At 33.5% G+C, this 13,366-nt stretch overlaps 1 protein-coding gene and 1 pseudogene across 1 annotated transcript; both read left to right on the forward strand.

Moving 5' to 3' along the window:
* The first annotated feature begins 1,230 nt into the window (after positions 1-1,230).
* Positions 1,231-3,941, forward strand: LOC100811069 (uncharacterized). Its single transcript, XM_041012013.1, has 3 exons — positions 1,231-1,879; positions 2,143-2,417; positions 3,746-3,941. Exons 1-3 carry the CDS (start codon positions 1,603-1,605, stop codon positions 3,809-3,811), a joined length of 618 nt encoding a protein of 205 aa, XP_040867947.1. The 5' UTR covers positions 1,231-1,602; the 3' UTR covers positions 3,812-3,941.
* Positions 3,942-6,264: 2,323 nt separating this feature from the next.
* LOC100789317 (nuclear pore complex protein NUP88-like) lies at positions 6,265-12,618 on the forward strand (annotated as a pseudogene).
* The last annotated feature ends 748 nt before the right edge of the window (positions 12,619-13,366 follow it).

Genomic DNA, 13,366 nt, shown 5'->3' on the forward strand with positions numbered 1-13,366 from the left:
AGAAGTAATACTTTTTAATAAATTATACTTTATATGTATATAAAAAATCAGAATTATACTTTATTAAAATGATTTTTGTAATAAAAAAATAAGTAGATAGATATAGATATACATTAATAAATTCCATATATATATATATATATATATATATATATATATATATATATATATATATATATATATATATATTATTACTCATGGTATTCTGTTCGTCTGTTGCAAATCATAGTTTATAACTGTAACAAAAACAAAAAATATAAAAAGTGTGTTGGGTAAGAGAATACCATGCCAACCATTGCTAGATGGGAATGATGGTAGGTGAATTCAATTAGGCTGCATGAACCACAAATAATATACTATCACATCATTATCCATCGTCTTACAGTTAGTAATAGTTTAGTTTCTACTTTGTATGCTCGTCTGCTACAGAACAAGACAAAATTCATTGTATACATGTTTTTTAAAATAAACTGTATGACTCGAAAACACAAAATACATCATGTGATCACATGCTAACAATCCTCCACCATACCCGCTTGATTAGCAGAAATATATAATTGTAATCACATAACATACTCTCTGACCCCCAAATGAAAAACAAAAGTGATGTCTTCTCATCTTGAAATGAAATGGTAAAAGATCATGTTGTTTACTACATAAAAACGCTTACCACACATGATTATATTTAAGTTTAAATATGTTTGAGATTTTTTATATATATCTGATTTTTATTTTCATGTCACATTTTAAATTTTATTATGACTAATAATATTTATATATTCACTTTTTCTCTATCGATTCTATCTCATTTGTAGTTTATTTTCTTTCCTTTCTTATAAGATTACTTATCATGGTAACTTTTTTTCTTATTACTAATCTTATTTCTCTTTTCTTACCATTCAAATCCACTCTATAATGGAATGGAGGGTTTATATTTTCCCTTTTATATTTTATACTATCTCTCATCTAGGGAAGCCCTTAATGTGAATTTTTAATATGGCAATAAGGCAAAAATCTTCTTTCAAAAAACTCAACTGATAAAAATTCATCCCATCACAAAAATATTACATATGAAATGACGTGGTACACCAACTCATCAAGGATCATTAAGAAGTAAGAACAACAAAGGGGACACGTGTCAAAGATCTAGAACTGAATCTGGTAGTTGCTACACAGGAAATGGCCCTCACCAAATATAATAATATGGAAGCATAAATATAGTTAATTGTGGTTTAAGCTTTTAGGTATTGCCGTTGGCTTAGAGAGAGAAAAAAAGCATCAAGTGTTGTGTTGGGAACTCCTCTATAATACATGACCCATAAGGGGGTCTGTTTGTAAAGTCCCAAGCATTTGTCATCACTCAAAGAGTGGACAAGTCCCGTCAAAATTGCTGCACCTTGGTCTGCACCTTCCTTGCTCCGTCCCCTTATTCTCTCTAATTCTTCACCCTCTTAATTAAACCTTCTCCCTCGTTCCCCTTGTGACCACAACACACAACAACACAACACATATATAGTTCTTTCTTTTGTAACAAACCCTCATATTATAAGCTGATCCAGGATTAGCTATTTGGAATCACCAAATATATAGGATCATTCCAACATGGGTTTTTCCTCAAAAGAAGAGAAGTCCAAAAGAATATTGAGGGGCTTGAAGACTCTGTTCTTCTTGATCACTATGGTTATATCGCTTCTTCTTTTCTCTGCCCCGGTTCTCCTTGTTATTGCCGATGCACTTGTTCCTTCTGCTTTGCTCTCCACGCTATCTCCTTCTTCTTTCTCCTTGGAAACTCTCGCTTCCCATTTCCACAACTACGATTTTAGATACTCTCTCATTGATATTCCCCTTGTGTCAATAATACGATCCTTCATCATCTTCTGTAAGTACATATACTCTTATTTGCACTAGTAAATTGAAATTACTAGCGGAACATGTAATTTTTGAATAAGTTGTCACTAAAATTTAGTGATTCTAGAGTTAGTGAAGGAAATCAATTTTCCGTCACCAAATTTGGTCACTAATTCATTCTTTTTCTAGTAGTTAGTGCTTGCACACACAACGACAAGGTGTGATTTTGTAGTGATTTTCGAGGACCCTTTTGAAGGTTGTTTAATGGGTTGTAAACTTTTTTTTTTTGTGTAGGTGTTTATAGTTTGTGTGATGGACCAAGGCTTTCCCGTGGACCTTATTTGGGGATCACGACCATGTGCTCTGTTTTGTCTCTGATGTTTGTGTCGTTCAAAGCCGTTTACATCTTCAGTGTTTCGGGTATTGATCGAAGTGGGTATGTTCGTGCCACCGAAATAGCTCTGTTCGTGTGCTCTTGTGCGTTGGCCGTGGGGCATGTTGTGGTGGCCTACAGAACAAGTTGCAGGGAAAGAAGAAAGCTTTTGGTCTACAAAATTGACATTGAAGCTGTAAGTGTCTCCCCCTCATACACTCCACTTGGTTTCTTCCCACCAAAGCCAAATTAAATTTTAAAATTAAAATAATTGCGTGTGTAAGTGGAACAATATTAATTTGCAAAAAAAAAAAAGCTTAATTTTAAAAATTAATATTTTTTTAACTGTATAATGACTAACAAAGTTAGAATCTAAAATTGATATTGTATATTCAAATTTCAAGTCTAATAGGTTTGAGATTTGATTTTCGATTTGAATATAAAATCATAATTTGAAGTATTATTATATCTCAAAATAGATTAATCTGATGCGAAATGATTAGTTTAATGTCAAATTAAAAACATTAAATACCTTCCTTAAAAAAACACATTTCGAGTCTAGTAAGTAGTGGGTTGAAATTAGTATTATCTTTTAAGTGAAAAATTAAGTTAAACTAGTTTCCACTTTAATGTTTTGGTAACGGGGGGTGGACACGGAGGGAAGAAATGGGAATTTTTGTGAGGTAGTGAGGCCTCACCTAAGTACCGTTGTTGATGATCAAGGAAACTTCGTTCGTGGCCTTATTTATTGGGTTTATATATGGGAGGGTTGATTTTCCCTGCCTCTCTGGAAGGTCAATTGTTTGGTGACAATTCCTCTTGAAGGCAAAATTCAAATTGGTCCTTGCATTTTATTTATTTTTTCAGCTTTGGCAACATAGTTTGTTGACTTTTCAAAACAGCCAAATTGTGCTGGTTGGAAATTGGGCAGGGAATGCGGTCATATGGGGATGTTGGACTTCTCATCAAATCTTCAATTTATAGTATTTATAAAAACCTTTTATATTTCTTATTTTTAATCCAAATAAGACTTGGTCTCACGTATAAATCCTTTTTTGAAATCTCGTTCTTCCTTGTGTCTAAAGAATCTTTATAAGATAAAATGGGAAATAGCCGACCTTAATTGATGAATAAAGTCAATAATATATAATTTACAAATATCTAGGTATGTATTTGATCATGTGGGGTATGCAGAGATACGTTAACTTATTTTGATTTAAAATTCTATCAATTTTTTTTTTTGATTTAAAATAGTACTAATTTTGTAGCCTAAGATCACGGCCTTCAACATTGCCATGATGCCATCCCAATAGGCACCTTGCAAGTTGAAGGTATTGCCCACTAACAGGAACAGTTATTGATGGGTTTCTCTCACCTAGTCATACGAAATGAACAAGTTATTCCCACGTGCTTCACACACCATAATAGTAGTACCATATTTTGATATTTACATATGTTTATCTGAACAAACAGATAAAAAGTGATCAAAACATTAACCATGTTCTACTTTTGATGTATTCGCAGATTTCAGCTTGCAAAAATGGGTATCCCAGGTATCCGAAGATTCCTCAAGAAGAAAGAATCAAATGAACTCACATGTGCCTCTACAAGATTAAAGGATATATCAATATCAACTATACGTATATATGATTTTCAACTAACACAAACAGCTTCTGCTATTCATCATATTATGTTCTTGCGTGCGTCAAAGGATGCTACGGTAATTATCTTTTCATGACGAAAGACTAACTATCTTTTTTGTTGTTGTAAAATTAAATAGTGATTTGTGTAACCAAAACCTAATTGCTACTCTTTTTTCTCTTATTTCAGGTTTATCCAAAGGATGCCAGTAACCTTTGACGCCTAATTTTCTAACCTCGGATACTGTCATAGAAGTTTACACTCTACCGCTACCAGGATACATAAAGTTGTTGAATGGTGTTTAGGTATAATTAATAGTGATTAATATATGTACAATAGTGCTTCCATCTTTGGCGATTTATGTATAACTATTTTAATTTGTTTTGTTATTCTTGTTTTCCCTTTGCAATTGTTTCGTGTATATCTTCTTGTATATATAAAAATGAATGGTTTGTTATATGTAGTACCGGATTCTTATTAAGATGTAAAGTTGATTAATTATTGTTGCACTAACTTGGTGTTTTAGGCTTTTAGCAATCAAGGGACATCTTGATTTTTTTAAAAAAAATTGACGTTTTCCTGCACGCATACCACATTTTAAAATAAATAGAGAAAAAAACATGGGTAGTTCAAATAATAATCATATATATGATGGTCGTAAAATAAATATTAAAGGCTTAACAAAAAAATATAGTTTTTATTTTAATACAAAAATACAAAATGTTAATTTTTACCAAGCAGGGTGGCTTGGCCATAAAAAAATACATAATTTTTTACAGATTCTTCAATTTTATTTTATTTTTTAAAATAGAACATTACTTTTACTCATAAGTCACAATAACTCCTTAGTCCTTAAAGTCCGAACTTTTATTATTGTTTAATTTTCAACTTCTCACTATTTTTCTTCTATTTCATCTTGTTAAGAAATAAAATAAATCATAATTTTTGTATTCAATGGAATCGAAATCAATATCATAAGCTTATAATAATTTATACATTTATTCAACCAACTAAATTACATCACAAATAAATCATAAATTTGTTTACATTGTGAATGACATTAATAATTTTTTAATATGATGAAGTTAATTATTGATGAATTTGCATCCAACAAACGTTGTCGAGCTTTAACTTGGCCGATGATTATAGTGAATTATTCTCTTTTTTTCTACTTTTAGTTTTACATTATATATAAAAGTATTAATCATTCTAATTTTCAGCTATTGATTAAGTTGAATATAGTATTAATCTTGGAAAATTACTTTTTATCTTTGTATTTGGCTTAGCCCTAGCTCGCAAAAAAGATTAACTATCTTTGCTCCAGCTAAGTTAATATATACAACTTTTCTTTTAAGAAAAATCTTATATATGTAAATTAAGAGAGAACATTTTTTTTCCTTCGCACATTATTATGAAGATAAAAAGACTAAATTAATTTTCTCCATAATTTAGCCTTCTCTCGTCAAAACTAATAATTGTTTCCACCTCATCATGATGCCCCATTGTTACAAATCTTTGCCCACTATTATTCATTGGTCTAGTCAGGCTTTGGGGCTAAGTTGCTTGTGTTAAGGCTAGACTTGGCCGTCAAATTGGTTGACTAGTGTATGGAGGATTTGATTTAAAGACAACCCCAATATTACGGGTAGCCCTAGATTCATGGGATCGGGGACACATTTTACTTGACACCCATGAATAAATTTGACAACTTCAACAATTCTGCATGTGTTTAGTTTTTAATAGTAGGACCAGTTCAATACATAATTAAACAAATGATAAAGAAGTTTAGAGAACAAGCTTCGGTGAATAAGTTAATATTAATGTATTCCTCTTTTATTTATCTCTAATTTGAAGGGGTACCAATTTTACTCTTTGGTGTCATCTTAAAAATTTATGGTAAATGTTCTAACAGTTTTTTTTATACAAAAGAAAAGTCATAAGTAACTTTATATAAAAAGCTATATGACCCCCCCCTTCTAATTTTTAAGGGAATATCAAATTGGCTTTTCAGCTCACCTAGTAAATATTTAATTTTTAATAAATGTATGCCTTGAGTTTTAATTATATCTCTCAGCTTAAACTTTACAGCATTGTTGTTTTAAAAAAAGAGGAATCAAATTCCTATCAAAGATTCTCTTTCCCACATTGGAATACTTTTCGTGTATACTAATACAAAAGAGGGAATGTTAATAATATTTGATTAATAATATTATATTAGATAAGTGAGAGGAATATTGTCATACCTTAAAATTATAATTCTCTAATATTTTATTTCCATGTACATAATTTTAAAATTGAACTCAAAATTACATGTTTCAGAGATTAGAATATCTTTAGGTAGAATCACAGCATATTAAATTTTAATATAAACTTCTATTATAAAATAATTGCATACGAGTCTTCTTATGCTATTGCCCTGGTTAAGAATCAGTGTAATTAAGCACTTCAAGCTTTCAGGGACTCATTCGAGCTATTCAAGATCTTCTTCAATGGGACTAGAACCCATCATAAATCACACACTCTTAGAGAAGACAATTTTTCTGTCGATTTCTTTAGCCAAACTGGGAACTGAACATGACTCTGATTGGGCTTCTTGGGCTTCTCCCCCTCTTGATTTTTTGCCCTTGTTGTTGGCTAACGCCAATGGCGTCCATTTTTTGCGTTCTTAGTTCTTTATGTTTTCGGTTTTCCCCCTTGTACCCCAAAAAAAAAAATATTTGGGACGAGATAGATTAAAACACCAGACTTCATAAATAAATATGTCAATATTTATTTTTAAGAAATCCTTATAGTCTACATGAAGTCTAGGCTAACATTTTTTTAAAGAAATAAACTATGTCAATACATTTTAAAATCTAATACGACAATCTATTTAAATAAATACTGATAATATTTTTTTCTAGTACTATTATTATATTAATTTTTATAACATATTTGTTTATCTATTTAAATATCAAGTATGTAAATTTACACAAAGAATCAAGCCTATAAACTTATTTATTGTCAAATTTATACCCCCAGGAATGAAAAAAAAATATGAGTACAATCTTCTAGATCAATGAAATTAGGCTTTATAAGAGTACAATAGCAACCTGCAAAAGGAGCTGGGCTGTTCTTTGGGCCCGTCCAATCCAAAATCCACAAAGAGGGGTTTGAACTGCTAAAGGAGCTGGGCTGTTCTTTGGAAGAAAGAAGAGTGCTGCTAGGTGCACCCAGCATTATTGCTGGTGCACCCAGCACTAATCACGAAAAGACAAAAATACCTCTTACGGATCAAGTTGATCCGTAAGTTAATTTTTAAGACTTACGGATCAATCCGTAAGTCTTTTACAGATCAACTTGATCCGTAAGTCTTAAAAATTAACTTAGGAATCAATATCAATGTGACCCGTAAGGAAAGAAATTACAGAGACAATTTTACCATTTTTAAAGAATGCTAGGTGCACTTAGCAACACTCAAGAAAGAATCACACCAACGATGAGAATCACGTTGGAGCCGAGCTCGGAGCCGAGCCCAAGCCGCTCCCAAACTCCCAAAGAAGAACTCCAGTGGGTCCCACTTCCCAAACACCCTCTCTTCACCGCTCACGGCGGTGCCACCACCGCCGCTGATTCCCGGAACCTCCTTGCCTGGGACGGAGCCTCGCGCCTCTACTTATGGGACTCAAACAACCGCTGCCTCCACCGCCTCTCTCTCCGTCTCGGCGACCCCGATCCCTCTTCCGTCCTCGCCGCTTCTCCCTCTAAGGTCCTTCTCTCTCTCTCTCTCTCTGCTTTTAGGTTTTGGTGGAAATGGAATCCAAATTTAATTGGCGGTGAATTTGAAACAGGTGTTGCAAGCGGACGCGGTGCTTGATTTCGATGTCCGCAAAATCTCAATCAACAGGAACAGAACAGCGATACTCCTTTTCGGTTCCGAGACACTCTCTGTTATGTACCTCTACGGACGCGCCTCTAAGAAGGACGTGAACTTGATTTGCAGGTACAATTCCAAGTGGAACTCGCTAATGTGCTTCTTCTCTGCTACTACTTCACCTTAACCATTTCTTCAATATTTATTATTTGTTTATTAAAAATTTAAAATAAATAGTGTTCAAGTTATCTTTATCGGATCTTCTAGTTTAATTTCGAGGTGCATTGCATAGGAAGCTGGAGATGGTTACGGACACCTATGTGCTGCTAGATACTTCAAGAGAAGAAGAGAGAGAGAGAAATGAAGAGTGTCAATTTGGTGTATACATACACTATACATTTCAATACTATAAATTATAATTAGTGTAATTATTTTGATTGCTGGAGTTATGAGCTTTACCATCATAGAGTTTTTTTTAACCCCCCTTTTTTTTATATCTTGTTGTAGGACTATTACTGTTGGTTCTCAGATGTATTCCACCGGTGGCAATGATATTCGTGTGCTACAAGCATTATGGTACCCTTACAGTGATACTCATTTGGGAATCCTTTCTTCTGACTCCGTTTTCCGGTAAGCTTTTTTTTTTTTATAATTTTTTTTAATTTATGTATATATTGGTGCTGGATATTGTTTAGTATGGTGGCTATGGTGTGAATGATGGTTGTTCATTGGGCCATCTTGGTTTATGCTAGACTGGAAAGATATTCTTGCTGGAATGGCTTCAGAAGCAATGCTGAAATTTAAAACTTGAGAGATTACACTTTTACAAGGGAGTAAATATCAGTTTAATATTGTAATAGGTGACAAAATTTTCATAGCAAATTGCCTACCCTATTATTTGAAGTCTTTTTAATGTTATCTACATTACTGTGAGTGGATAACAAGCCTAGCTAATAGCCGAATATGTGCTCCCTTTATTTATCTCCATGAAGAAAATGAAAATTCCATCCAACCATTAGTTTTTATGTTTGACTGCTATTATTTTTATCCTTATATATAATAGTTAAATTTTATAATAACATTTTTTTTATTTCATTTTCTTGGATTTTGATTGAACTATTTTCACATGCATAAAATGTTCTGTAACCATATAATAGTTGTTTGGACCTCACCATTTCATACATTTGCCTTTTGTTTTATTTTGTCTATATCTGTTCTTTCTTGGTTGGATAAGACATTATTTAACATTTTAACTGTGAGTTATGTTGTCATGTTGCCCTCTAATTGCAAACTCATCTTTGTAGACTTTTCAACTTTGCCGTGGATCCTTTGCAACCTGAGCAAGAATATTATTTACAGCCTGTTGAGCCTGGTAGATCTAGAAATGCCTCATCATTGTGTCCAGTTGATTTTTCTTTTGGGGGAGACCACTTATGGGACCGGTTCAGTGTAAGTTTTGCTGTTTTTTTTGTTTAACTGTTTTTGGATATTCTTATTTGTCCATTTTTCAATCTCTACTGACATTACTTATTAGTTTTAAACATTTTATTTATTGTGCTATTCAACAGGTTTTTATTTTGTTTATGGGGCTTTCTATGTACTTTGCCCAGTTGTTCCATTTGGAAGGTATTTTAATGCTCTCATTTTTTTGTCTCCCTTTCGTGCTGAAATATCACCAATATGTCCTCAATTATATTTGATGAAGATTTCTTTACTACATTGATGTCTTGGCCATTTGTAATGATCGTTGGTTTCATGCCAGATGCAGTTATTTTCTTTAAAGTGTTTGTATCCTACTCATAGATATTTCTAAATTCGTGACTGTTTTCTCTGCTTATCCACAGTCTCTTCAAATGTGAGTCTTTGGTAGAAATATTCAATGATGCTCACACATTTGGAATAATATCAATCAACTCTGTTGCGGCAAGTAATTCAAAGTTGGCCATCTCCTGGTTAGAAGCAGCTTTTCCCGAGTTACAGAACTAAGAAACTGAAGGAGACGGCCTGTCTTTGCTAAAGCTCATGCTTATGCTTTATTTGATGCACCTCTTGTCTTGCAGGTATACATATATTTTAAACTGGACTTTTGTCAGCTGTATTATCAATAGATGGAAAAGTGTCTTTAACAGATTGTTCCATCAGTTGCAGTGTTGCATATTATGACTCTACTTTATGTTTTTTATTTTCTAGGGACCTCTGCGAAGAGTAGGTCAGGGTGGGAATGAAGATTCAGTTGGTCGTAGTGCAGAATGTGAAGGTCGTGCAGTTAGTTTTCTCTACAATTTAGTCAGCAAAGACTCTATTTTGGTGACTGCCTGGAGTGGGGGGAAATTACAGATTGATGCTCTAGCCGATGAGATCCAACCTGTCTGGAGTGTTGGTAGTCCACCTCGTCTTCGTGTTGATTCCCATGACCAAATTCTTGGCCTTGCTATGATTTGTGAGTCAATTGCCAGCAGCAGTTTGTGGAAGCTTGATCATAATGCCTGGTTGGGTAATTCACCCCCTTTGCTGAGACTGGCTATTGTTGATTTGGCTCTGCCACAAAGAGCAGAAAGTGGTTATATTATTTCATTGTTCATTGATACACTTATGCCAGAAAGAATATATTCCCTTCATGACGGAAGGATTGACTCAATAGTTTTACATTTTCTTCCATTTACAAGTCAGACAAATGGCAAGGATGATACAATGAAAACACCATCTGTGCACCCTGTTCTAAATACTTGCCAGAGTGGATTCACCTCAGAACCGTCACTTTGTGGCTTTGTGTCATTATCAGATTCATTTGGATATTCATGGATTGTAGCTATTACTCTTTCTCTAGAGTGTGTTGTGCTTGAGATGAAAAGCTGGAACCTCTTGCTTCCAGTAAGCATTGATATGGAGAAGAAAACCATTTCATCAGAGGGGGAACCAAAAGAGAGAGATATACCAACAATAATTAGCAAGGAACTACTTAGAGGGACCAGGGAGGTACTTGTTCCTCAGGCCTCTCCAAGTTTACAATCTGTTGCAGCTGATTCAATTGAAGGTCGATCAACATTACATCAGTATTTCAAGCTGTTTCATGAAACCTATGTGGAGTATGCACATAAGGTAGGACTATCATAATGTCACAGCCTTTTATTGTTGGTTGATCTTTGAGTCCTTATTCTGACCTTGTATATTTATCATATTTGCTATCTGTTATTTTCTCTTTCAATTGTATTCTCTAACAAGTTTTGACCTAAACCGAAGTAATAATCTTAGGCCAAGAGTTATTAATATTTCTACAGAAGGCTGATTGTAGCTTAATTGTTTAAATAATTGACTATAAATTCTTTCAAATGAAGGTAAAAAGTTTATTGATGATCACTTGTACAATTTATTTGCACAGGAAGATCTCGGTAGAATATATTAGAAATTGTATATTATTACGTGAATTGAGGTAGTTCATTATAATTTAATTCATTAGTTCTATATTCTATGTGGCATGTACTCTAAAGGGATTATACAAATAATTTGAATACAGCTATGCTTTTTGATAATAACTGTTGGCTCTCTTCCATTACATTTTCTGTCATAATAGGTGTACCTGGAGCTCAAGCATCACGCACCTCAGTTGAAGAAAATCATTAATGACCAACATTCTCGATTAGGTGATGCACAAAAGAAACTTTTGAAAATTGAGGAGCAAGAGGCTATATTACCGAAAAGGATAGATCGTGCAATTCAAACTCAATTCTTTGGAAGAGCGCTTGCAACATTTAAGGAACTTACCTTATGCTCACAAAAAACCACTGTCCAGAGCAGAGCGACAGTTTCAATCTGAGCTTGGTAATGGATGTTCGATCCCGTACTTTTGCTTTTTAATGAAATTTTGAGTACCTTTTCTCAAAGTTTCACATTTAGGCCCTAATTGGATAAACTTCTCCATAAACGCATATAGAAGAAAATAAGAAGATCAAATGAATTGAGTTCTTCCCATAATTTAAAATCAACTTATGTACCTTAGTTTCTGAGAAAGTTAGATGAGAGTTATGTAAGTCAACTGCACAGGTTGATTTTAGCTTATAAGAGAAGCTCAATTCATTTTACTTTCTTATTTTCTTCTCTTGCAAGTGCTTATGGAGAAGTTTATATATAAACAAGACTTTAATGGTTTGCAATAATAGTATGCTTTTCACATGATCTCTACCTGAATCTAGATATGTTCAGTCTCTAGCTCTCTCTTTTCCTGTACCTGATACACCATTCCCCATTCCGCTTCATCTATTGCCATTTCTATCTACTGAGAATTTCTTTCAAAAGCACTTAATCACACCTTTTTTTCCAGACCATTTTAAGGAAGTTGAGTTGGATGCTTTGCATTCTTCTGTTGATGCGCTAAGTGCAAGGCTGAGAAGGCACTTGCAAGCTTCAAAAGCTAATCACCAACAACAGAAAACACCAGGGAAGAAAAGTTGTGCAGGAGATGATCAGATGTCCATGCTCAAATCATCGCTTGAAAAACTTTCACTTGTAAATACTGAAAATTCAAAGAAAGTTAAACTTGTGGAGTCTACATTGAGAAACAAAGAAAGAAGCAGCAGAGAATCAAGCCTGCCTATTCTCTAAAAGCATCCTATGCTATATTTTATTTCTGTAGCAGGACTGGTGTGGTTTGAACTATGATCCTACTTTTTGCACTCCCACTAGTTTAGTCACTTCAATTGTCTCGCCAAAATTAGGGAATTTCATACAAAGAAGTCGGGAGTACAGTTAACATATTTACATTATAAAAAATTTCCTGTAAAGGTCAACAGGAAGAAGGTTGCAAACTTAGTTGTACACTAATACCTCCTAACTCCCTTTTCATATATGTCAGTTTCAGAGAAGAAATGCTAAGAAAGAATAAACCTTGGTATTTTCATTCTGTTTAGAATGGAACATGCACCAGAGATAGGGTTTTCAATTGCCTTGTCGGAAGCTACAATTGCCCGAAACCATGTACTTGATAAGTTTAGTGTATGAGCTGCAAACGGGTCCATAACATACCGAGGTGAACAATCTCTTTCAACTTAAGAGTGTGAAAAAATGAGAAAAGAAAACTTTAAATATCTTGCACAATCAAAGTAAGAGTTATCGTATTGCTTATCAAAACCATTATCTTTAGCTGTAACTGCTGATTGATCTGTCTGTTCTAACTGAAACTTTCTACTGTGTTTGGGAAATAGTAAGACGTGATTAACCACGTACAATGAGAAGCAGCTGGAATAATTTTCCACCTATTTTACTGGTTAGACGTGAAAAGAGTGTAGAATTATGTTCCAAAATTTGATCCAAGCACGCATCAACTAATAGCATGTATGAAAATTAAGATAATAATGTTTTTTTAATATAAAAAAGTCGTTTCAGTTTAAAAAATATTTCTTCGAAATAAGATGAATTAAACTCACGTGAAGAGTAAAACGCACTGGCAATTAAAACTACAATAGATAGCATTCAGGGTTTATTATTTGGATTTAGTCATGGATTAAAGTGATTTATTTTTATAAAATATAGAGGGAATTGTAGGTTAATTTATAAGTTTATAATAATGATAAAAAAAATACACAACGTTTGTTCAATTTCAATTGTTTTGCTTTGTTTTGATTCCTAAAGGAACACATAATTGGAAACATCGTGCT

This window comes from Glycine max, chromosome 18 (assembly GCF_000004515.6).
Source record: "Glycine max cultivar Williams 82 chromosome 18, Glycine_max_v4.0, whole genome shotgun sequence".
Taxonomy (NCBI): Eukaryota; Viridiplantae; Streptophyta; class Magnoliopsida; order Fabales; family Fabaceae; genus Glycine; species Glycine max.

Bases quoted from the DNA above. Each gene is read 5' to 3' on its own strand.
- LOC100811069 (XM_041012013.1), top strand. From the start codon at position 1,603: ATGGGTTTTTCCTCAAAAGAAGAGAAGTCCAAAAGAATATTGAGGGGC. The intron at 1,880-2,142 runs GTAAGTACATAT...TTTTTTGTGTAG, and splicing joins ACGATCCTTCATCATCTTCT to GTGTTTATAGTTTGTGTGAT. The intron at 2,418-3,745 runs GTAAGTGTCTCC...ATGTATTCGCAG, and splicing joins ACAAAATTGACATTGAAGCT to ATTTCAGCTTGCAAAAATGG.